This window comes from Cheilinus undulatus, linkage group 15 (genome assembly GCF_018320785.1).
Source record: "Cheilinus undulatus linkage group 15, ASM1832078v1, whole genome shotgun sequence".
In the NCBI taxonomy this organism is placed as follows: domain Eukaryota; kingdom Metazoa; phylum Chordata; class Actinopteri; order Labriformes; family Labridae; genus Cheilinus; species Cheilinus undulatus.
The window spans coordinates 27,720,434-27,746,604 of NC_054879.1; the positions used below are offsets into that span (position 1 = coordinate 27,720,434).

General features: G+C 37.5%; 1 protein-coding gene across 1 annotated transcript in view; it reads left to right on the forward strand.

The window, feature by feature from the left end:
* The window catches only part of xpo4 (exportin 4), an 86,421-nt gene that overhangs the window by 39,665 nt on the left and 20,585 nt on the right, over positions 1-26,171 (forward strand). The window contains exons 8-13 of the mRNA XM_041807354.1: positions 7,630-7,787; positions 18,578-18,752; positions 19,603-19,779; positions 20,001-20,143; positions 20,458-20,603; positions 23,052-23,229. Of these exons, the coding sequence (XP_041663288.1) occupies positions 7,630-7,787; positions 18,578-18,752; positions 19,603-19,779; positions 20,001-20,143; positions 20,458-20,603; positions 23,052-23,229 (977 nt within the window). The remainder of the gene's footprint in view (positions 1-7,629; positions 7,788-18,577; positions 18,753-19,602; positions 19,780-20,000; positions 20,144-20,457; positions 20,604-23,051; positions 23,230-26,171) is intronic.

Below are 26,171 nucleotides of genomic sequence, written 5' to 3' on the forward strand. Positions count from 1 at the left end.
GTAAAAATAGGAATACAAGTAGAGGTAAAATGAGATCTAGTAAAATAAGTAAAACATTGAGGTAGAGCAGTTTATGTCTTTTTTGCTAAATTGTGTTTTTGAGTGATGACAATAAAATAACAGAACTGGGAACTATTAGATAAGAAGATAGCAGGTGGATCCTTAACTTCTTTGTTTAAACTTGGGCTGTAACAAAATTGCCCAAAAGCAAAGATTTTTTAAATATAAATGGATAAAAAGATGCTTTGGATGCTGGATATTTTAAAGTGTCATTTTGGCTCCAAACGAGCATGAGAGTCAGGATCTTCCTCCTGTCTGTGAGGGAAAGCAAACATTTTAAAATCAATGTGATAATTGTTTTACAGGTATCAGTTGTTTTGTTGCTAAGGAGATTTCTAATCTGTCTGATTATCACTCTGTCCTCCTTTTTTTTTGGAAATCTCTCTTTCACTCAATCTGCCGACAGCCTAGGTTCTGAGAATCAGGGATGAGGCATTTCTGATGGAGAAGAGGGTTTAAGAAACATTGAAGAGAGAAAGGGGGTAATGGTATGAGGAAGCTTGGGGGAAAGGCAAAAAGAGGTTCAGGTATAGAGGAAAAGGCATCTATGTTTTTTATAAGGGGAACAAAGAAGAAGATGGAACAGAGAAATGCAATTTCAAGAGAAGTGGAAGCAATTGCCAGGAGAGCGAGGGAGGTCTCGGGATAAATGGGCCATGCTAGACTGAAAAGGGAAGAAAACCTTGGTGATTGTTGACCTCCTTCAAAAACAAACCCCTCCACTTTTGTCAGCATTACACCTTTTGACCGCAGTGCGCATCTCCACTCCAACAGACAGAACAAGGAAGAAGAAAGGAGAGAGTACCAAAAGATGCACACAAACTGAAGCTTCGGTAATTTCGACTGGAGCTGTGTTTTTGTGTGTTTGTGTTTCTCAGGGTTTTCAGTTTCTGTTTGGCTCAGAGTGATTAGAGAGCAGCAGCAAATTGTGATCGAGTGCGTTGCCACATGCAAACACAAACACACTCATCTAAGATTTGTGGATGCATCTGGTTTATTTCATTGCATCAAATGGACATCTACACAGACGCACTGCAGAAACCGTGTACACACAAAACCCACTTATTTATCTGCAGATACAGAGCTTCAGAAACTCTGGCAAACCATAAAGAAAACAGTAGTACGTCAATTGTGAGGACCCTACATCTCCCAAAAACAAATCTAAATGCCAGAAGCTGAATTTGTTGTTGTTTAGGAAGGGCTTTTGCCATAGCTACAGTGCAGATGACAACAAATAGTGGAAAATGTGAATCAGAATTACCCAGAACCAAAGTGGCGTCCCTATAGTGCTTGAATTCAATTTAAATTAATTTAATTTTTCTACCAGGGAGCTCTTAATTAAAATAACAAAAAAGATGACCAGTACTTCTTGTACCATATTTAATGAATACTACACTAAAAGGTGTATTTACTAAACACTTAACTAATGTTTTCATTTCATGGTTTTTTTTTTGTTTTTTGTTGTTTTTTTTTCTCACAGAAAGAGTACTGGTTAGCACTGTAAGCAATCCCAGTATTTTTTTTTGAGTTGCTTGCACTATTGACATGGGTAGCCACTTTTTACAACTTTTCTCCATATGTGTTTCAAATTTTAATTGTCTTATGAGGTGCATCCTTTTCTCTGGATAAGCCAGGAATAGACATCCAGTTAAAGTAAAAAGAAAAGTTAGATGAGTTTCAAGAAAGAAGAAAAATTTTAAAGAAGCCTTAAGCTGGCATGCATGTATGCATTTAAGTTGCATCATTTCTTCATGATCCCCATTATTTCATGAGATTTCAACTCTCTTATTTTAGTATCGTTATACTATTATTTTTGACGTGTATTCATAGCATTTGCTTCAGTTTAAAAAGCTTGAATTCTTGTTAAAACATGATATCTTTCTGGCAATCTAGGTAACGAAACAATAGGCATTAATAACACAGCATGCCATGCTGCCATTGTCACACTAATGAGTTAGGTGAAGCCCATTGTTGTCCCTTTTAGCTCTTGCAACACAGTGAAAAAAGGTTGAGATGTTAAAATAAATAAATAATTTGTTATCACGTGAAATGGAGTAAAACAAAGGTAGGAATGCATTGTCCGCTGAAGGCTTAGGTAGTATTGCTATCATGTAACTAGAATATACATTTATGATAGCAGTGATCCTTATATCTTCACAGAGACATAAATATAGAGCACATACAGTAAAACATTTCGTGTTTTCCCGGCAAACACAATCAGCAAAGAGTGCAGAGTCTAATGAAGCTGTAGCAGAGGCTGATTCCTGTCTGATTCAGCCTGCAGACAGACAGTAACCCAATCTGAGTGGGAGAGAGAGGGATGGTGGAAGAGAGCGAGCAAAAGACAATAAGTTGGAAGCGGGGTGTTGATTTGAAAAACAGAAAGATGAGCCCCAGAGCCCCCCTGAGGAAAAAGACACCAGGCTTTGTCTCCTTCTATAAATATCATAACTCACTCTCTGCCTCTTTTCTCCCTCTCCTTCATTCCCCTTTTTTGCTCTTGTCCTCTTATTGTCCTGCTCCTCTTATATTGTTCCTCATCCCGTCCCCTTACCCTCATCCTCCTTTTGCTGTTGTTTGTCCTACCAGGAACTGAATTATTTTCTGCTAATAGTTGGAAAATTGATCCTAAATACCCCTTTGGTCAAAAAAAAAAAAAATTAATTAAATAAAAACCTTATGTTCAAGTGCTTTTGAAAGCAGTTTTGGAATGTAGTTTTAATTCAGTGACAACAAAAGGAAAATAAAAGTGAGCCCATCATAGTTTTTATGACTCTAGAAATGACACGATAAATATTTAGGAATATTGGCAGCTTTTAAATACACTAGAAACCTGACCCTGAAGGTCCAGTGTATAGTTTCACCTAACCTTTAATTTAATTCAGAGTAGTTCATTAAAAGCATAAAAAAATCATGAACTGAAGGTGGTAAAAATATGATAATCTAACAATACCAATTAGTTATCCAAATATATAAATATATTTTGCAAATAAAAGAATCTTTGTGGTCTATTATATACACAATAGGCTACCCCCAGACCAGACAGCTATAAAAAGTGTCTAGTTCACATAAAAAAGCTTTAACTAAAAAAAATTAAATAATACTGTCTTCACAGGCAGTGCCTTGTCTAAGTAAAGCATGTTATTGGATGAGCTGTTCAGCTACCACAAAGACAAGAAGCTGCGCAGGTCAAGATAGATCAGCGTCTATGTAAAAAGATGCATAGATCGAGAGAGGAGCGGTCGTTAGAATAAAATAACAGGTCCAGATATATCAGGATCCGGACTTAGTGACCTCTGTCCTACGGGGTCTTATATTGGGTAATTTATTGGTTTAGTTTACAAAACTTTTTTCAGACATGATTTTTAGATACATTTTGCCATATTTTTTTTATATTTTATGTAATTACTAGAGAAACCCTGCAAAGTCAGTGGATTTGCAAGATTCCATGTCCATCATCAGGTAGATCTACCTGAAAAAATGAAGTCGGAGAATGACTAGATCAGTTGGTGTCATTTCAGTAGAACAAGGTTGTAGCTACAGGCAGTGCTGAGTTTTACTACAAGCTAGTAAAGTGATTAGCTTGGATGCAGCGATAGTGGAAGTTTTATTAGAACTGGACATTTCTTTATAAAAAGAAGAGCAAAAAAAAACACACTGAAAGCTTTTCTTGTTGGAACTGATGTTTTTGCTTTCCTCTCGATGGGCTTTGCCAACAGTTTTATTCCCCAACTGGCTCCACTGATAGTGAACGATTATAAGCGCTACCCATAGAGATTGTATTGTGTAGTTTATTCCTCGGCAGGTGCATGCCTATTTTATCTTATGTTGCTCTGATTGGCTTGTAATGAATGTGACGGACATAAAGATTGTCCAATCACCATCAGAGATTTTTTTATGAAAGGTACTGCGTTTACCAAACACAGAAAATGGGTTGTTATCAGATGGATGTGCAGTATATCTGATGCAGTGGATATGTGATACAATCTATCTGTGGTGTCAGGTTAGTTCAACAGTGCAACAGTTACAGATCAATCAGAAATCGTCACAAAATAAATCAAGCACTGAAAGTCCAACGTACCCAAAGAGCTCCTGTATGTGAATACTACAAAGATCCTGCAGCCCTTCTACTCCTTTTCTTCAAATCACCAAGCCCCTCACTGTTTTTATTTCTACACTCTACTACCTCATGTCAAAGCAAATTAAATACACATCCCACTGTCAGCCATGACATTGCCATTAAGAACAGCTTCTCTGATGCTAAATCCATTGTTTAATCAGTGTGCAAAATCTAGTGTCATCTGATCTGCATGGGCAAAATGTTTCCATATTGCATTTTGTTCACTTTCCTCCAGTCTATCCCACTCCCCACATTCTCACACACACACTGCACACAAACACACACTGCGTATCTCTAACTATAGTCAGACTCAAGGCGACTGACATTATTGGCATCGCACGGATCATTCACTGGTGCAGCTGCTTTTACAGAGCTCGCGCTGCTCAATCCTCTGGCCTTGCACTACCTCTCCCACCCCTCGCTTGCACTCTCTCTCTTTCTCTCTCTCTCTCTCTCTCTCCCCCTCCCTCACACACCCGGTACCCCTCCTCCTCCACCTCCTCTCACCAAGCTCTTCCAGAGGATGACTTCACGCTCTGGAAGAGGGAAGCAGCAGCAGTGCTGAAGACTACAGTGGCTACGCTACGTTAGCATCTGAGATCTCTTCCCAGTGAGCGTGGCTTGCGAGCAGTCAGGAACCCCAGCTGCAGAGCAGAAGGAGAGGGGAGAGGCAGCGGGAAGGAATTTTGGGGGTTTAGGGATTGAGAAGGAGAGGAAGAAGCAACAAGGAGAAGGAGAGTGAAAGTTTGATTGCTGCTGCGATGGAGTCATGTGCTGGCTCAGTGTGGGGAGCTGGTGAAGACACTCTGGATTTAAGAGGATGACACTTCAAGAGACGGGAGAAGAGGAAGAAGAAAGAAGAAAAGGGCTCGGACTCACTGAAAGGGGGAGAGCTCACAGGAGGAACGCAGCTGAGCTCCAGACGTCGGCATTTTCCCATTATTGGAAACATGTTGCTGAAAGGCTGTGATGATTCGCTGTGCCTTAACTACTCCTACCTTTCTGTGTCTGTTTGCACAGTTGAAAGAAACAATGCATTTTCCTCTGCTGGAGTGTGACAGCTCAGAACATACAAGCCCCCAAATCCCACAACTGACAAGACTGAAATGTGACTGATTTGAGTCAGATCTTTCCACTCTGGGTTTGATTGAGGCTGTCTGTGGGCTCAGACGGGCTCACTGATTGTTTGTTTGAGACCGGGGTCACAGTGTCTGAAGACAGGCTGTGCTAAAAATCGATTCTTCATTTTGCTCGCTGTCTGCTCGCTGGGTTACACCAGTGAGTATTAACCCTGCCACGTATCAGCCGCTCTGTTTTTAAAAGTGTTGACAGGAGGATGAGACAGGTTCACCTTTTTGTCATGTGCCTCAGACTTTTATTGCAAAGAGACATTCTCTAGCAGCTTACTTTTTCCCTGGCTTAATTTTTCTTAAACTTCATATAGACAAAACAAGAAAGGGAAAACAAATTCATGATTTTCTTTGGATGCTTGCAGCTGTTTAAACTCTTAAAAGATTGATTAATTTCCCTATAAAAAGCATTAATGGGTATTTTTATTTTTGAAACTTTCTTTGTAAAAATCTTAAATATTTTCCCTAAAATTACAGACATTTATTTTAGTATGATCTTTATTGTTTTTAAGAAAAATCATTATAATTATGGAAACAAAAGAATGACTTTTTCATTATCAGTAAATAATTTCTTATATCTAACTAAATTTCCACCACTAACTAAAGAGAAGAAAAGATTCACCAGAATACAGGGAAGTCATTATTGGTTTCTCAAAAGAAATAATTACGCACTCAGGAGACTTTTAACTGTTGGACCTGTAGCAATGACCCGCTGCTGAAATTGTCACTAAAACTGTACACACCGACATGTTTTAACACACATATTCAAATTAAAGACAGTCTTTTTCCCGGTCAGTATGTATCATCTTGTCTCACCACTTGATAACAGAAACGCATCAATAGGGCTACTAATAAAGACTCGGATCGTAAACAAGTCTCAGTAATAGTATCAAGAAAAATTGTCGATCATCATCTGTAGTCAGTAGCAGCAGTAGATACTGTGGCTCTGCGACATGCAGTTAGTGTCCATGTTTGAATAAACTCTGATTTACTAATGTATTGTATTCTGTCCATCAATATTTTGCTGCTGACTCCAGTTTGCAGAATTTCTTATATTTAATTAAACAGAATTATGTTTGGATGAGAAGTACTGAGAAAACGTGTCTGGTGTCCTCTAATGCCTTATGGTATGACTTGATTGATTTCTTTACATGTGAAATGACAACATTAAACTGTGAAAAAACAAGAGTAGCATGAAAAAGAGACGACAACTTCAAACTGCAAATATTTAAGCATAGTTTACCTGAGCAAAAAGTAGTCGGAACAATATAACAACAAAACAATAAAATCCTCTCCCTTTTTTTCCTTGTTAATTTTTTTTATCATTAACTTCCTTTCTAAAATCATAAGATTGTTGTAATTTTTCCATCAATTGTTGGAATGGATGTACTATAGATATACTGTAAATTGATGGTAGAAGATCTACAAGTGTTTTTGTCTAAATAGTGCATTTGCATTAAAATGGAAGAAATCCATAGAGGCCTTCAGAAGTACTGCCATCTATTTTTAAACAATTATTGGACTGGAGTAAATCAAAGATCATAGATGAGTGTTTATTTACCCTCCGTAATTTACAAACAAGCAGACATTTTAATATTTACCAATTAATTCCTTTCACTGTGTCAAATTCAAAACAAATTTTTTATATATTTTTTAACAAAAAAGAATTATCGAAGACCTAGTTAAGTTGGCAAAATAATCAAAAGACTTAAAAATGTAAAAATGTGGCATGCAGTATTGTTTTATAAATGTATTCCCTTGTTATTACAGCCAGGAGGACAGGATTGTTTGTATTTCTGAATAGATTGTCCCTTGGTAGGCTGCCACGTTCTATTCCCTTACTGAGTGTTTTCTTATTCATGTTGTCCCCTTCCTCCTTCATCTCTTTTGTCCTACCATTTGATGGGGTTTTTTTGTTTTGTTTTGTTTTTTTGTCTATTTGGCATATTATGGCTTGTGCCCTATGATTTTTGTGTAGTACTTTTTATTACTTATTTAAAGGCACTCTGATTTCTGTTCCTGTTGTGCAGTTGTCTTTAGTCTTATAGTTCAGACAGGATATTAGACAACTGAAATAAACTGCATGAAAATTGCAGATATTACTCACTTTATCAAAGAAAGTATTAATCAAGTGGGACAAAGTGAAAGCTCTCCTCTCTGTACATACAATGGGAGCACTGAAATAATCCTCATTATGCTCAGTGTTCAATTAAATTCTCCTCTCGTATTTTAAGCACTGGTTTATTAAGAGCTCAGTTTTAAGGTTCCTCCTTTACACCTTTCCGTAGTTGAGACAAACATTTCCCCTCTCTTCTGCAGGTGCACAGGAAGATTCGGGAGGACTCGGACATGGCCCAGGATTCCCTGCAGTGCCTGGCCCAGCTGGCCTCAATGCACGGGCCCATCTTCCCTGATGAGAGCGCCCAGGTCTCCTACCTCGCCCACCTGGTGGAGGGTCTACTCAGCATGATAAACGGGTGAGTGAACTGAATGTGAAGTTTGTCTGTGGCTCTCTCTTGTCCATGCTCAGAGCAGTATCATGCAATATCACACTAAAGGTAGTCATCTTTGTACCTGTTGAAGTGTTTTAGCTGTTGCAGTGGCTTTGCTTGATAAATGGTAAAGGTCAAAACAGAACTATTTCCATACCTATTGGATTAAGGATCATTAATTTGGTCATAGATAATCATGGCATCTGGAAGATTTATGCTAATAACTTTGATTGTCTTACTTCTACTGAACCTTTAATGACTAGACTGACTCTTAAGGCTCTGACTGGAATTACTTTGATTTTGTTTAGACATTTCTGTTCGTTTTTTGGCATAAATTATCATAAATTGGTTTAATCCTTGACTTTTATGAAGCCTCATTATCAGCTCCAAACTTCTTTTTGTCTATTCATATTCAGCATTATTCAGTAAATATATTCACTGTTCTGACATGCTAAACTTGGGCTGTGACATGGTAAACATCACTGCAGCTTGATGTTGTCATATTGTCAGTCTGTTAGCTTGATAATATCAGTTTTTTGCCTCAAACCCCACTTTGTGTGAGTAAGATATTAGCTTGATTGTAGACTCATGGTCTCCATGCAACACATGGGTTTTATGAAGAATTGTATTTACATGTATTTGTATTTACATCCCTCTTTGAAGCTTTGCACTATACTGCATACTGTAAGATGACCCTGAGATCTGCAACAGTTGGATGGTTGTCGTCTTTTGTCCGTGTGTTTCCCCCTCCCCCCTCATGTAAGGTGCCACTGGGTCCCTCTATATGAATCCAAGCTTTTATTTTTAGTGTTAGTAGCTATTATGATAACTTATCAAGCATTTTGGTCATCATTTTACTTGATATGAATGCATACAGCAGGGGGGAATTTTACTACTTTGGGATTTCCCTCCCCAAAGGTGTTTTCACAGTGAATTTCTGCAGCATCGCTGTTAAGGAGCTCTGCCGACATTATGCCTTAAGACATTCATATAAGACGATCGTGTAATATTTATTGTCCCTGTCTGTTAATTTATTTTCCCTTATGGCATTGTGGAAGCATGAGACAGCATAGCACAGTGGGAGCTCCAGTCCTCCCCTGCTGGCTCTGCTGATCTGGTCTCGACTCCGTAATACCTCTGTTACCACATCTAAAGCCAGCAAAAGAAGGAGATTACTTCGTCCTCCATTTACACCTCTGTAACATTCATACTGAAGGCAAAATATCAACTAACAACTATACAAATGCAACTGATGAATTAAAACTTAGTGTTGATAGTGATACCCTTACATACAGCACCATCCTGAAATGTAAATGCTTTTTTTATCATTACAGGATCTTTCTTTATGGTTTTATAAAAACAGTTTACAATAATTGCAACCATGCTCACAGACTTGTACACCGCTTACTACATCATTAAGCAAATGACTTTTTTTCTCTATTTTCCAAAATATTAACGCAAATGACAGAGTATTTTTCAAGTCATCACCCATTAGAGCATAATTAAAATGTTTTTGAACAAACTTCATAATGATCACCATTATTTTTTTGTTTTAAATAAAAACCTCAAAATCCACTGTTCCACATTATTAAGCAAGACAGAGTTTTAAAACATTTTATAGGTTGTAAAGAACTGAAAATGGTCAAGATTAGACAAGAAATGGCTTAATCTCTTAGACAGTGCTAATGCAGATTTTGTATTAAGGCTGCATTTTTAAACTTCAAATAACAATATAATACTGCTTACTATTTATCTTCTCTTATTTCATTCGACAATTTAAACTGAATTTGTCGTAACATCAAGAGACGAGAATCAGTACCTTTACCTTGATGGCAGTCTTTGGTTCTTCTACCAGTATCCCAAGGACTTCATGTTTCTAAAATCCAGAGACAAAACAAATGATAGAGACCAACACCAGCAGTGTCTGACCTTCATGTTGTACAATCTCTACTTTACAGGAAAGTAACTGCTTGTTGGATCTGTTTGTAATAGGGTAATAGTCTCTGGTTCTAGCATACTTTGAGACATACTAGCTACATTGAAGAGTTTACCTTTTACCACAGTCACAAATAGAGATAACAAGTCACTTACATTTTTCAGTATGCTCTTTATTTTCTCTATAGATCGCAGTAGAACAGTTTATGCCTTCATGTCTCTCAGAGATGTTTTTTACGTCAATCAGAGTGGAAATTCATCACACAAAGCAACTTCTCAAACATTGGTTAATCCAACATGTGGGTGTGTTTAAGTGAATTAAAGTGTATCATCATTAATCATTGCCCTTTTATCTAATATAGACCTATCTGACCATTCAAATAGAACTCATGTGGACTGGTTCATGAGCTCTGACTGGAGGCACTGTAGGGGGAAGAAAAAACTGAAGGCTACTGAAAATCTGGTTGCACTAGAGTTCATTGTAATTTTGTAAACTTGATTTTCTAGGAAGATACCCAGGTTTTACCAGCAGGAGGCTTGTGTCAAAAATAAAATGAAATTTCAAAAATATTTTGTTTTATTTGTAGACAACTGTCTGTACAGTTGGCCCCCACAGTTATTAAAATAAGAGTGATATTATTTACATTAGCTGCAAACCTCTGTTTCAGAAACAGAAATAAAGAAGCAGGCTGCTTTAAACTTTTAAACCACATAATACTGCACAGAAGTGCTAATAATGAGTTTTGTTTGATTTACTGAAATATATATTTTAGAGATGTTTTCAAATTTTTTTAACTTTAACATTCCACATTTCTGTTGCAGGGTTACCATGACACAGGCCAAAGAAAATCTGTAAATTATCCTTAATACATCACAATCTGATTTGACCTGCAGTTAAGTATGGAGTTTTTGACCCGCTGAAATAACCCAACTTTCAAACAGGAGATCAAGAAAGTGTAACCAAAATGACCACAGATATATATGCATTTTATCTGGGGCTGTAAGCATTAACACATTAGTCATAGTGAGATTAGGTTATGTAAAATAAGGACACTGCATCCACTGACTCTTGTTTGGTGTTTGGTGGATTGGATGATTGAAGTTTGAAGAAACAAGACATATTGAAAATTTAACAATTTATTCATTTAACGAACAGGAGCCTCAGTAGCTTGTGGAAGAACCATACACAGCCACAATAGCCTGACACCTCCTCCTCATGCTGGTCACCAGCCTGGTCACACACTGCTGTGGGATGGCATCCCATTCTTCAACCAGCATTTGTTGCAAGTCAGCCAACATGGTTGTGCTGCTCACTCTGACACGAACAGCACACCCAAGCTGATCCCACAAGTGTTCAGTGGAGTTAAGATCAGGACTGCTGGCAGGCCATTCCATCCTCTCTACTCCCAAATTCTGGAGGTAGTCTCTGATAAACACCGCTCTGTTGGGGCGAGTGTTGTCATCTTGGAGGATAGAGTTCTTGCTGACAGGGTGAGAAAACAGTATTCTTGGGGTGTTGTCTTCTTGGGACACCCACTTCGCGGCCTGTCTCTGACATTCCCCTGTTATATGGAACTTGGCCTCCAGTTTGGAGATGGTACTAGGGTTCACTCCAAACAATGCCGCAACTTGGTATTGCGGAACACCAGCTTGAAGTTGCCCAACCGTCGGGCCCTATCCAGATCAGTCAAACGTGGCATGCCAATTCTTGAAGCAGACATCTACTGACCACTGTAGCAGGGCCCATGCTCACAGGTGCTGCCAATCAGGCACCTGATTGGCAGCACCTGGGGGTACCAGAAGCTCAAAACAAGAGTCAGTAGTAACAGCAAAACAAGCTGTTTGACATTGGCAGAGAAGATTTGGCACATTTTTCATGGGCGCAACCCACATACTCAGCTCTGCTGCTCATCCCAAAAATGCATGATCCTTACAAATGTGGCATCATTTAAAAGGGTAATAAACAGGCTTTCCAACAGTAGAAGATTTATTACCAAGAAGCATTGTTACAACAAAGAAATCATGTACCAAACACAAATTTCCTTACTTTTTGTTTGAAGTTTAGTTACCCTTAACTGAATCACTAATACAGTGAAGCAACTAAATATCAACTCCTGAAAAGTATAAATGTTTTTACATTAACCAAGGATAATTGTACATCAGTGAGTCATTTTGCACATGTACCATTTGTTATTTGACAATGTAGCCTATAATAGTGTTAAACATTGAATTTTACTGCTACTTTGTGGCAGTCTCTTATCTCTAAGTTATGGTTTGGTCATTGGTGAAGTAGTACAACAACCATTTAAATGATCATTGTAAAAGTCAACTTCATAAATGCATCTCCTTTGATTTCCACATAAAGACACTGGTAATAATTGCTTCACATTGTCATTAAAGACCACAAACCTGTCATTTCAAATGCAAAATAATTGCTTTTAAACATGCATTAAAAATGGATTAATCACAATTAACTAATGAAATACAGTAATTAATCCCAATTCTAAAAAGTGATAGTTTGACACTTAAAATTGTAAATCAAATAAGAAAAAGAATTTTGGAGCATTCCGTTTCTTCCCATGCAGTTAGAAATACAGATTATCTTTCTAAATACTCATGAAGATCCATGTCTGACACGGTTTAACTGTTATTAAATTTGAATTGTAGTGAGCAGGTGTGCGGCGTCAAAGAACCTGAGCCACACGACCCTCCTCTGTTCAGCAGCAGTTCTGCCCAGGCATTGCTGGCTTGTTAGCAGGGGTCATGTTAAGAAATAGATTTTGTGCTGAGCTAAATCATGAGTTGTGTAAGCCTGTGGCCTGTCATACAGGCAGGTCTGCGGATCCAATTGATTCTCTCTGTGGTTAGTGTGTTTTGGGCTTCAGGAAGATGGATTAAAAGAGATGCTGCCTCTTTTTAGCAGCTGGGTAACAGGAAAAACTACCTAAAGATTTAAAGAAGTCATATTTTAGATTGAATGGAGTAACCAATGTAAAATGAATCAACTGTGAATATAACAATCTTCACCAGAAACGAAAGTCTAGCTTGCTCCCATGTGTGCCTCATCATCTTTTATTATCAGTTCAGAAGAACATAAATTCTCTAATAAGTGCAGACTCCCAATGACTTTCCACCATTTATACAGACGCTTAGTCTTGACTGCTGTTTATACTTTCTTCACTTAATTAAAAAAAGGCCCATTAGACTCAACCAATTAGATTATGTGAGAGAGAAACTAGTGAGATTTCCCATTTTACCCATCGGGATTGAGGTGTTTGTCAGGGGTTAAATCGCGTTCTATAACATGAAGTTATAACAATTCTTTGTAAAAATTTTTTGCTAATTTACATTGGCTAGTAATTTGCGCTTTGCTGTTTTACACTGGCTAAATTCTGAGGTCTAATCTAAGATTTATGTGTCATTTTAGGATATTTATTTTGTGTATAACAGCCAGCATACAACAATACATACAAATACAAAAGTACTTAGCATCACCATACACCCATCCCCATGTTCCTAACCCCCTTCCCAATAAACAGAAAATCTGTAACAACAAATAGAAATGAATTAATGAAAATTAAAGTAGTAGTAATGCTAAAATTAAAAAGGTTATTCAGTTTACAGTTCATATAAAAATTATTTTGCAAATACAAACAAATTTATATAAAATGAAGTATCTAAAACAGAATTAATAGCACAGTTATAGAAGAAAAAGTCTTTAACATATCATTTTTTAACTTGTTGAAGACGTGACTTGCCAATGGGATTCTGGTGTTTTTAAATACCCCTAGGAGTTTTTCAAAGTATGAGAACAGGGTAGCCATAGGTCTTGTAAAATGTAACCTTGATCATTTTTTTTTTTCTCAAGTAAATGTCTTTAAGGATAGGAATTTGGACATTTGGTCTAGGAACATCTCAAAGGTTAGAGGGGAGTCATTCTTAAAAATAAAAACCATTTATTTGCAAAATATGTTCTGTTATTAATAGTCTGTAATGTTTCTGATCTTGTTGAAAACCTGGCTTAATATTTAGTGAGTTAGGACAGGATTTTTTTTTTTTTTATTATATTTTCAATGCAAATTTTGACAAGAAATGAATTGAACTCCAAAAAAAAATTTTCCTCTTTTAAAAGAAAAAAATAAGATTTGATATTTTGATTGTGTACTTTCAGACATTTGATTTAGAAACAAATAATAACAATAGCAAAGAAATAAAACAGATCAACTGTTCTGAAGTGTTATAAAAATTGTCAGATAGTTAAAACTAGCAGAACTTTCTTTCAAAGGTTTTTTATATGGGAGGAGGTTACCTTTAATTTGATGGGGCAACTGAAGAGAAACAGGAAATATGGGGAGAGAGTGGTGGAAGACATGCACCAAATAGTACCATGACCAGGAATCAATCCCACGACCAGTGCATTGAGGACCACTGCCTCTGTATGTGGGTGGCTGCTCTATCGACTGAACTTTTCATTTAGATACATGTAAAGAATCAGTGAACAAGAACACATTGGATTGGCTTCCAGCTGCATGTATGTCAAAGTTTTTGCTTCATGTGGCTGAGCACACATTCATACCAGAAAGTAAATCCAATTAGAGCATCAGTGGCCCTGTGATCAGGAACACACCCCATCTACAGAGGCTGATTTCCTCTAAGCAGGCGGCCCAGTGTCAAATCTGAGCTGTTGCTATCATCCCCCACTCTTTCTCCCCCAATTTTCTGACTCTTTCCACTGCCATATTTGAATAAAAGCAAAAAAGCCCCACAAAAGGAAAAGTGCTGTACAATCAAAATATACAATGTGTTTAAAAACACACACACACACACACCCCCACCCACACACCTACACACACACACACACACACACACACAATAAACATGGACCAATTTAACAAACAAGGTGGCAAAATATTAAAAAGTATTAAGACTGAAAGTGACAAGGATCCGTAAAAATGTTGGTACTAAGAATGAGTTTTATTTTCAAAGGTTTATATAATACTAGTACGCTTGATGTTTGAACAGAAAAATTCATGTTCATTGGAGCTGTGCGTGTGTTTGCCTCAAATCCTTCACCACTGTAGGCATATTTTGCATTTAATTGTGGGAATGTCTGTCATCAGAGCAGTTCTGATCTGAATTAAGGGCTGCACTGGTATGTATAAATAACCGAGAAGCACTCTCTCTTTAATGTGCATGAGGTTGTTGTTGAAGCACATGATCCAGTGAGTAGGGGTCTCTCTTTCTCTCTCTCTTTTCCTTCCTCTCCAGCTCTGTCTGCAATCACCTATTCTTGGAGCTTTTTTTCCAATTGCCTCATCGGAAAACCATGCAGAGAGGAATGGCAGATCTGCAGTGATTGAACAGTTCTGCTCGCAATTTAACTCCATCTGATAGGGGTTAGCTCGGCCTCTCAAACTCAGTGTTTCCCTCTCACTGTACAGAGATGCATCACAAAAATTCACGATTACAACTGAAACTGTGTTTGTGCAGAACTGTCGACACTGATAGAGGAAACTCAAAGGGGGTGGTTCTGGTCTTAACAGAGGGGTTAAAAGAGGATTTCCCCCCTGAGCATTGTTAAGTGCTTTCATCTCTGCAGAAATGTGGAAAACCCTAAACAAGTTCTTAAGCAGATGCTGCGAAAGTTTAATGTATATGCAGACTGTGGTTTAGCCTCCAGCATTACAAAGAAGCGTGCACTTCTGAGTAGAGCCGGCGCGACAATTCTGCACTATGATGTTATCAGTGCTTATCCAGCTTGTCATAAATATGACACATATCCTATTTCTGCAGATATATTTATTCCAAATCAGATTGTTTGTCCTCATTAAATTGTTTTTATATTTTTAGAAATAGTAGATCCTGGTTTCTGTTCTGTAAAATTATTATATGTATTTATCTTTCTGTATTTTTCATGATATTTATCTTGCTTTTATTCGTTTTTGTGTGAACATGGTTTCATCAAGTGCATTAATTCAGTCTCAATCTTTTTTCCTTATATCTAGTAATAGCATAGGGCCCCAAGGACCCACACAAGGAAAATGTAATGCATTGCTGTCAAAAATGTATATCATGATGTTTTCAGCAATTAAATCTTCTACAAATAGGCCTACATATACTTGTTCTTATGTGACCTTTGTATAAACTATCCAGGCAGTAAGCATTTTACCATAATTTTAGTTAATGTGTGCAAATGTAATTTTGACAACTACAGAGCAGATAGAGCCTTGCACCCTTCTGAGATATTTGGAGTCCCCCAAGAGGGGCCAGTACCCCAGGCAAAAAGCAACAGAAGGGGGCCAGTGTAGTTCAGTGGACAGAGCAGATGCCCATAAGCAGAGGCTGTAGTCCTCAATGCAGTGGTTGCAGGATGGATTCCTGGTCTCATTGCACGATTGGTCCATGTCTTCAGCTGTTCTGTCAAATAAAAATATGCCGCAAAAGTGATATTGAAAAAAAGCAGCAGAAGAGCAATGCAAAAGACATATTTGACACCATATAATAATGGTGTCTGTGGAGATTGTGGTACAAAGAAAATATTTATTTTTTAAGGTCATTTATTTATGTTTTGTGCACACAAACACACTTTCAACTGTACTCCCCACTGTGTTGAATTCCATGGGAGGCCTGGACACTGTGGCCTCAAATAAAAATTCAGATTTTTTAAACCAAACAAGATTTTGGATTCAAATCATTTTTTCCTGCTTTAAAAAATGCAAATAAAAAGGAATTACTTAAAGCAACTTTTACTTTTATTTCAACCAATAACACTGGTTGAAATAAATTAAATTTCCCCTTTGTGGTTACAGTGTAAGCTGTAAACTCATCTTTAAAAGTACATTATGTTTTTCAGGTAAGGGGGAAGCCAGTAGACTACTGCTGGACAATTTATCGGTTTTTCATTTCAATACCAATTTTGATTTCTAAAGGTAATTAAAACATATTTGTGATCAAACCATTACTGGACCTGTTTTATTCTTGGGTTTGTAGTAAATGTTTCAGTGTTTGTTTTTTTGTATTTTTGCAATATTACTTCACCAACACTTAAAACATGTTTTATTTATTTTTATGCATTCGTAATGATCTTTTTTTCCCTAAAGATATAGTTCTTGGCTTTTGATGCCTTTATTGTTACAGGACAATGGGTAGTAGGAAACAGGGATTAGAGAGTTAGGGAGAGACATGCAGGAAAGGAGCCACAGGCCAGAATTCAACCTGGACCACCCATATACAGGAGGCGCAAGTAGACCACTAGGCCATTTGTGCTCCACAATGGTAATTTTTTATATTAATATTAATATTTTTACATGTTTATTTTCTTAAATTGCTCGATTTTCGATGTCTTCTCAATGTTGAAGCTCATTAAATGCATTCAATGTGGATGTTGTAAACTTAATGAGCATCTGTGTTTGATAATCATGTTCTCACAGTGAACCAAGATAATCATGATTATAATTTTTGCTGTAACGAAGCAGCCCTACTGTCGACAAGCCTTCAACATGACAAGCAGTGTATCAAAAAAGTGCAAATAGAGCAGGCTGCAGAGCATGTTTGGATGTTGTTGTTTTTTTATGTACTGATAAAACAATTTATTGCCCAGGCCTACTCCATAGCTTTGTTTTTTGTCAGATTTGTTTTGTAATATTCATCAGCAGCATTTTAAAGATGCTCAAATAAAATCACCTGCATTTTTAAATGTTTCACCTGATATTTGTTATCACTACAAGAGACCTGTGTTTGTGGAGGCTTGTTGTTGAAGATGCATATCCCAAGGATTCTAAACTATGTATGCAGGGCAGCATCAACAAGTTGATGCAGAAAGGTGGTATAATGAAGGCACAAGATGCTGTAGTTTTAACATGGGACATCACAGCTCAGAGGTGTTTTCTGGAGGGTTGAAAGAACTGTAATTACTTCATACCATGATTTTGCCAGGGCAGCCCAATGAGTATTGCCTCTGTGTCAGAATTACTGCACTAAAATTCAGTAATAAGTGTGGTACACCCTTCTAACAAAGCTTTATTGTTGATGTTATAAAGAATGCCTTTAACTATTTGACTATTCATCATTGTCATTTTGTTTATTAGTTGTTATTTTTGTGAAGAAAACTATTGAAGTATTTAACATTTTCGCAGTCATACTGTATTACTTTATCCTTCTCTTCATATTTGATACTGCAGCTGCTTTTACTCAAGCTACTTTTGTCCCAGTAGAATTTAATAAAGATCACAGCTCACTCTTTGATATAAATTTGAAATTCAAAAATAAGCGTGCAGTATGTTTAGCATGTCCATAGCCAGACCTGCCACTCCAAGCTTCATGGTTTGATGTGATGATGAAAATTTCTCTTTAAATATGTAATTTAGGTATATTTTTAAATATTCTGTGCTCTGTGTACTGAAATGAGAGACAGATATACCATAAGAAAAAACCCTCAGATGTAGTAGTGGAAAACTGCTCAGGGGTCAAGTTGTCCACGAGTTTTGGTTAAGGATCAATTTTCATGCCTCTTTCCAAACCGCGGTCACCAGCAAGTTAAAGGGAAATTGACCCCAGTTTAGCCTCAGCCTCACCCCACTGAGTGGAAATCATCCATCCCCAGGCCAAAGCACGGGTTTGAATCCAAGATGGAAAAGAAGCAGTGTGGACTCCCTTAACTTGAATTTCAAATCGATTTTCACCACTCAATTTAATGCTAGCAGCAGATGTATCATAAAACTTTACAAGTTACATACTGCTGTGCATACAGCATGAAAGTCTGATTACTTGTCTTGATTCTTTAAACATAATCAAACATTTTATTGACCAGAAATCTCACTTTTTTTAACCTGTGTTTCCAGGATTGAGATCGAGGACTCAGAGGCGGTGGGCATCTCCAACATCATCTCCAATCTGATCACTATGTTTCCGCGGAGTATCTTGACAGCGCTGCCCAGCGAACTCTTCACCTCCTTCATCAACTGCCTCACACTGCTCACCTGCTCGTTCGGACGCAGTGCCGCCCTAGAAGAAGTGGTGAGTGGTTACACCTTTATGTGCCTTAGAAATCAGGGGGTCTTAAAAATTTAAACACTGAGGTACATCTTAAAGAGGAAATACAGAAATGTTAAGTTTTTTTGTGGTTGGATCATTAATACCCTGGTGTTGTTTGCTTTCAATACAGTCTGTGAAGCATAAAAAGTTTGGCTGCAGTTTTAACTATGTCAAACCTACTCCCATCCTTTGATTTTGATTAAAAATAAAATATGATTCACAAACTAGTGGTTCTAAAACAGTATGGCTAAAGCAGTTAAACTGGACTTGAAGATAGCCAACTTGGAGAAGTGTACAAGTCGGGAGCAGTTAAACAAGAGTGAAATATTCACCTCTTGACACAGCCCAACTACAACTTTACAACAACTTTACAACTTTCAACTCCATCTTCTATATCAAAATAGTGCTTAATTGAGCTGTTCTTATAAGATGCTATTGGTGCGCTTACATAACCTTTGCTTAAACTAAGTTAAAGAGCTATGTGGCATCATGGAAGTACCTATCAATATCAGCCACAGACAGTGGCTGCTAGTGGCAGACAGCTGCATTAAATTTTAGACAGAGTGTTTGACCAGGATTGTTGGCCTGAACTGTAAAAAAAATATGTTAAGAATTAGTTTAACTGACTCATTGGGGATCCAACGTTAACCGAACACAGACAGAAAATTCAAGATATAAATGTCCTGCAAAAAAACATTATTTCATGCTTTCTTAAAGCTCCTACAGATGGATCCTCATGTCCAATTATCAGCCAGAATATCCTGCCTATTGTTGATCACTTTCAGACCAAACAAGGTTTCAATCTAAGTATTTCTTTTCCTTTCTCAAACAGCTGGATAAGGATGACATGGTTTATATGGAGGCCTACGACAAGTTACTTGAGTCTTGGCTAACGCTTGTCCAGGATGACGAGCATTTTCCTCGTGGTTGCTTTGTCCAGCCAGCAATTCAAGTCTTTAACTCATACATCCAGTGTCACCTGGCTGCTCCTGACGGCACCCGGAATTTGGTAAGAGTTAGTTTAAATCAATGATTCAGTTCTCTGTAACAATAAAATGAAAATTAAAAAAATTGATAACAGAAGAAAAGTCTCAAGTCTTATTTTCTTAGTGTTAAATCACGACAAAAAGGCATTTATGTATTCTTCATTTTTCCAGCAAAGAGCACTGTATCCCTCTTCTTCCTGCATTTCATTAAACCTTCAACCCTTATCTCTTTCCAACTCTGCAGTCGGTAAATGGCATAACGTCTCATGATGAGGAGGAGATTAACGAGTTGCAGGAAGATGACAGAGAACTGTTTTCAGACCAGCTGTCTAGCATCGGCATGCTGGGACGTGTAGCCGCTGACCATTGTATCCCTCTGCTCACAAGGTGAACATTAATGTTTTATGTTTTTGTGCAACTACTTTTTTTACTGTTATATTAGGATATTGACATATATTTGTGTCCATACTATATGAAAACGTAGAAGTGGAAGGCATTGGCTTACCATCTTTTTTGTCTCTTAAAAGTGCACAAGGTCCAGCTTAATTGTCTCTCAGTGATTTTTTTTTTTTTTTTTTACCTTAATATCATTCCATGTTTTTTGTATTTTAAATGTAAAAATAATTTAATCTTTAAACATAAAAGTAACATAAACTTGGTTTATGTTTCTCTTGTTGATGTTTTGTGATTTCTTCCTGCAGCTTGTTAGAAGATAGGGTAACACGACTACACGGTCAACTTCAGAGGACCCAGCAGCATCTCATGGCGTCGTCTGACCCCGGATCAATGGACCGCAAAGTCCTGGACGACCTCTATGAGGATATCCACTGGCTTATACTGGTCTCAGGTCAGTAGTTGCACAGACTACTTTCTTTTTGTGTTTGTATTACACCAATTTTCCTGCAAAGAATTCTGAGAAGACTTTGCAAGCCAGAAGGTTCCTGGTTTGAATTCCCATTGGACAGGGCCTTTCTGTATTGAGTTTGCCTGGGTTCTTTGGCTCCTCCTTGCTACACTGGCTTCCATCCACAGTCCATTAACATGGTAGTTAGGTTAACTGATTGACTCTAAATTGTCCATTGGTGTGAGTTAGGGTGGCTTGGTTGTTTGTCTCTTTATGTTAGCCCTGTTATTGACAGGGGACCATTCAGAGTGTACCCTGCCATTCATCCACTGGTAGCTGGGATTGGCTCCTGGCCCCCATCCATCAATGACCCTGAATCAGATCTGAACAGGATCAGCTGTACATCTGATGGCTGGATTAGGACTTTGTTTTACTGTACAAGCTGTTCTCTTGTTTTTTTAGCTCAGCTTTTGAGATCTTTTTATTGGTATCACTCCAGTTTATGACAATGAACCGCTGCAATAGTTAATGTGCTTTATGAAAAGCAACATAAAATGGTTACATTTAAAAAATGTGTGTTTTATAGTGTTCACAAAGTACATTTCCAGTGCTGTTTATTCCACTTAAGGACATGAGAAGAAAACTCCACCCAGTTCTGTGGGTTCTGTGTTGATGAAATAATGTCTGAATGAACATTATAAAAGGCAAGGGAAGCGATGTTGTAGATTCGTCACCATTAGTTTACCATTTGGTCTGGGTGGGTCTTTCTAAATGAAATCTCCGTTTTCCTCTCTTAAATTCAGAAGCTCAGGCTGTATTGTGTACAACAACAAAACACTGAAACTGAGACATCTGACATCTGAAATTTAGATTTTACATCCAACAAGTAAGAAGGCTTACTGGAGGCTGTTTGGTAGGGGAGTAATGAGATTTAAACATCACAAGATTTCTCATCAAGGTAAAAACCGTCATGCAAGATCAAGAGGCATGGATGCAGAGCAACATTTACTCCGACATAGTCCATACTGAACTGGAAATTGCAGTTACAATAAAATGTAATGATTAGATAATAACAAATTGACACAAGGATGCATCTTATCGAGTAATAATTTACAAAGTTCACTTTACACATTGTGAAAAGCTAGAATGTAGGCTATTGAACAGTTGTATTGACTGTTCAGTTCACATTAGCTTCCCAATAATGTTTAGGATGCTGCAAAACCTGGTACAGTGGTCTTGTCCATCAAACATTTTCCTGTAGCTTCTGTGTTTCTACATTTCCAATCAACAGAATATTGACAGAATTACAAACCAGCATATTACCTGACTTATAAAAGTCATTTAAAAACTGCTTGACTCTGTATCTCTGGTTTTAAGTTGTGTAGTTTTTTTGCTGGCTTTTCAGTCAGCTGCTTTGGCATACTTAGAATGTTTTGGAGATGGACAGGGGAAGTTTTTTGAAGTGGTGTGCACGTTGTCAAGGCATGCACTCAGATTTTTAAAAGTACTTCCAAAAGTTCTAACAGCATTTTCTTTAGTAGTGTAGCAATAAGTTACAAAGTAATTAGAATGTCATATCCTATTAAAATGCATGGATATTTGGATTTGCAGTGCTGTTAAAATTCAGTTTGAGTCATCGTTAGACAAGAAATTAGCAGGGTTCCTGCAAACCCTTGAAAAGTCTTAAATAGCCTTAAATTGCAATTGGAATTTAGGGTCCAGTCTTTGTTTTCTAGCCAATCTTTGATGATTTTCATCATCTTCCTCCACAAATTGTTGCATAAATATTCTCCATAATTCAGGGTATTCAGTGTTGGATGTTTTAAATTTCTTGGAGGAGAACCTCAGCCCCCTCTCTGATTTAATCTGACACACTGTGATGTAATAAACTCTGTATTGTTGTGAAACACTAGTACAGTGCTTTAACATCTGGGCAACCAGGTTTCCAACTTAAAAATCTTTGCTGCTCATGTTTTGTTTAGTTTACGTCTGAAAAGGTCTTACATTTCATTTTTTAAAGGGCGTAGGAACCCTGATTAATTTATAAAAAAGCATGTCTAAGCAGATATTCAACACCAGAGGAATAGAAAAAAAGACATATTTTCCACCTGTATGTATTTTGCAGTCATGTTTAAAAATAAATTGATATCTTGTCCTATTTACCGCTTACTAACCCAAATCTGAAACAAGGCTGGATCCTGAAGGGAATACTTACTCATTTTAGAATCAACAGTTAATTAAGATTATTTGGTTGATTTTTTTTTTTTTTTATAGTCTGAAAGTGGTCAGACATTAGTTCTCTGTTAATCAACTAAGTGAAATATCTACTAGCTAGATGGTCAGGATGGTTTTAAAGCTGTGCATTATCAGTGCAATATACTGTTGAACTTCAAATCATCAAAGTCAAATCAACTCTGTAATTTTGGTGTCATCTTTTTGTGCATCTCTCAGGGTATTTACTTGCAGACGACCCTCAGGGAGAGACCCCGCTGATCCCTTCGGAGGTGATGGAGTTCTCCATCAAACACTCGACAGAAGTCGACATCAACACGACGCTGCAGATCCTTGGCTCACCAGGCGAGAAAGCATCGTCCATACCAGGCTTCAACCGTACTGACTCTGTCATCAGGTACAGCCTCTGCTGTTTGTCAGACATTCACATGAAGAGGCTCACTTAAAAGCCTCAAAACTGATTAATAAACCATTGTCTTGAAAACTAAAGGTAAATTACATCTTAAATTTGTATTGGCACCATTCCAGAGTTTTAACTTCAACAGTAGAAACACGTCCTTTTTGTACCTATAACATCTTTTTGTAGAGTTAATTTGCAAACACCTCTCAAATCAAATAGGTATTAAAAGAGCGTATTATACACCAGAGTTTATGTTACTTGTCCTGATCAACTCAAGCACTTTATATCATCAGCATTGAGCTGGAGGTGAACTGTGAAGGTCTCATGTTTGAATTCATGCCTCTGGAATATTTGAATTGAAACCTCTTCAAAGGTTTGACATGTTTTTGGCACTGCGCAATAGTCTGACTCAAGGGCAGAGACCGTGCTGTCTCTCAGTTCTTCAACTGTAAGAGATGGCCCTTCATTGTTCCGGCAATCCTTGGATGTTGTTACAGTTTGTCTCACTTTACCAGCCAGAGCTCATAAACCCACCCAGAATAGACATCCTCTCGTTCAGAGACTGGTTCTACCTCTGCATTGAGAGAGTTATTGTCACAAAAAGCTTTAGTTTTTCACAGTCACAGTCTGATGCAATCCTCTAACATACCTGTTTTTCCCAGTTATAGGTCATTTCTCATTTTCAGTAATCAGAAATTACAATTGAACATGCTTTGCAATCTAGACAGTGTTAATGTCTGTTACAGAGAGCAGAGGAGAGAGACAGCGATATCTCATGGTCCTTAAAAGTTTTTCTCTATGTCCTGACCTGCAGACTTATTTTCAGTTTACCACTATAGACAAGCCTATATTGTGGTATTTTATGTTGTGTGCCATCTGTTCTGAAATAAACTACATGGACTGCAACCTATTTGTTACAAATTCAAACATCATTTTGCATATTTGTGGAAACTAACATGCAAGATCTGTCAGTTTTGTCCTCAGAGAATATTTTTTTAACGTTTGTTGAATAGAGGTTGAAGCAGTCATTTCAATTGTGTTTTTAGCAACAAGATTAAAATGGCTTTACCCTCCTGAGACCTGAGATACTGTTTGAAATACTTTTTAGTTTTTCCTGCTTACCTGGGATGAGTAGGTCCTGACAGGTTTAAAAACTTCAAGTTGTCTTTGAACAACATTTAGTTTTTACCAGAAGTGATGTCCGCAAATGCCCCCTGATTGACACAAGGACTTGTTAACCCTAAGCATAAACATAACGTCAACTAAAACTTCTGTGTTTCTTGGACATTTTCTAATCCAAACTTTAAACAGATTTCCTAAAATTTTAAAGAAACCACCTACATTTTCTGTGAAAATTCTTTAATATAATTTTAAAGTATATCAATGAAAATACCCTACATTTCTTCACATACTCACCAAGTGTTTCAGTCAAACTTTTTCAGAAAGCTTTAACATTCCAATAAATCCCTTCAAATTAAATCCCCCCCTCCAAAAAAATCTTTTATTAAAAAAATACAAATACATTTCCCCAAATTCCACGAAACTTCCCTAAACATCCAAACTCCCTGAAATTTCCATGAACATTCTTAAAAAATTTCAAAGCTCAAAAATGTACAAATAACTATTTGCATACCCAAGATATCAAAGCAAATTTCCACAAGAAATTCAATTAAACAAATTCCCCCAAAAATGCAAAGAAATTTCCTAGATTTCCATAAATATATCTTAATATTTCCAGATAAAGTCCCTCAAACATCCAACAAATTTCCCAAATTCCAATGAAAATGGCAAAAAAAATCAAAGCAAATTTCCCCCAAAACTTCCCATGAAACTTAAACAATTTAATTACAAGGAAATTACTTTAATGGACATTCTGGACAATTATCTTAAAAATTCTTAGCAGAAAATATAACATTTTTGTAGGAAAGGCCAAATATAATGTGGCCATATGTGCATGCAGGATCTTAGGAGGTTAATAGCACAGTGTCAGGCAGATTTCTGGATCAAGTTGAAGTGTCCCTTTTTATTTTTTGGGCCTTTTTCATGCCTTTATTGGATAGTGGAAGGCCAGTGGATAGACTCAGGAACAGGGAAGAGAGTGGGGAAAGACATGCGGTAAAGGGCCACAGGTCAGATTCGAACCTGGGCAACCCGCATATATGGGTAGCGCCTTAAACCACTCGACCATCTGTGCGCCCCAAAGTGTCTCAATTTTAATGGATTGTCAGCACTTGTATCCTGATATCTGTTTAGCGTACAATTAATCATCATTAGATTTCTGCTAAAGGAAGCTGGTATGTCATTAGTGTCCCGCCTGCTTTTTGCTGTCCACACTAAGTATGTCTGTGGTATGTCATTAGTCATTAAAGCTCAAACTACAAATGTATCACAAACTGTAAACAGAGCACCTCTGTAACTGACAATCCAGACCCTGTACTGTAGTGTTTCTACTTCTCTATGAAGAATCTGTAAATAGAGGTTATTTGTTGCAGTTACTTGACCGATTGCGTCTACAATACAACAAGCAAATCTTCAGAGAGTGTCACATTCATCATGCCCTTTGGAAGGAGTGTGATTTACAAAGTCAAATCCATGTTCAGAGTTCATAAAGGACAGAGAGACAGAGAGCTTAAAGCGGCTTATGGCTCCGCCCCCCTCTGCGGAGGACAGTGCACAGTTTCACATTGTTTGCAGAAAACAAAACCACGTTGACATTTACAAGGCTGGGGTCGTCTGCTTGCCATTGGGAAACATGATTCCAGCGTCCGCTCGTCTCTGCAATCCTTTGTCACACACACACCATCACACACTCCTCCACTTAATGAACAATCTAGCCAGAACAAGGGCTGAACGACCTTCAGCAGACAATCTGGCCGGCTGCTGTGACTATCTATTGTCACTGTTATCACACACACGCTCACACACTCTCATACGTCCAG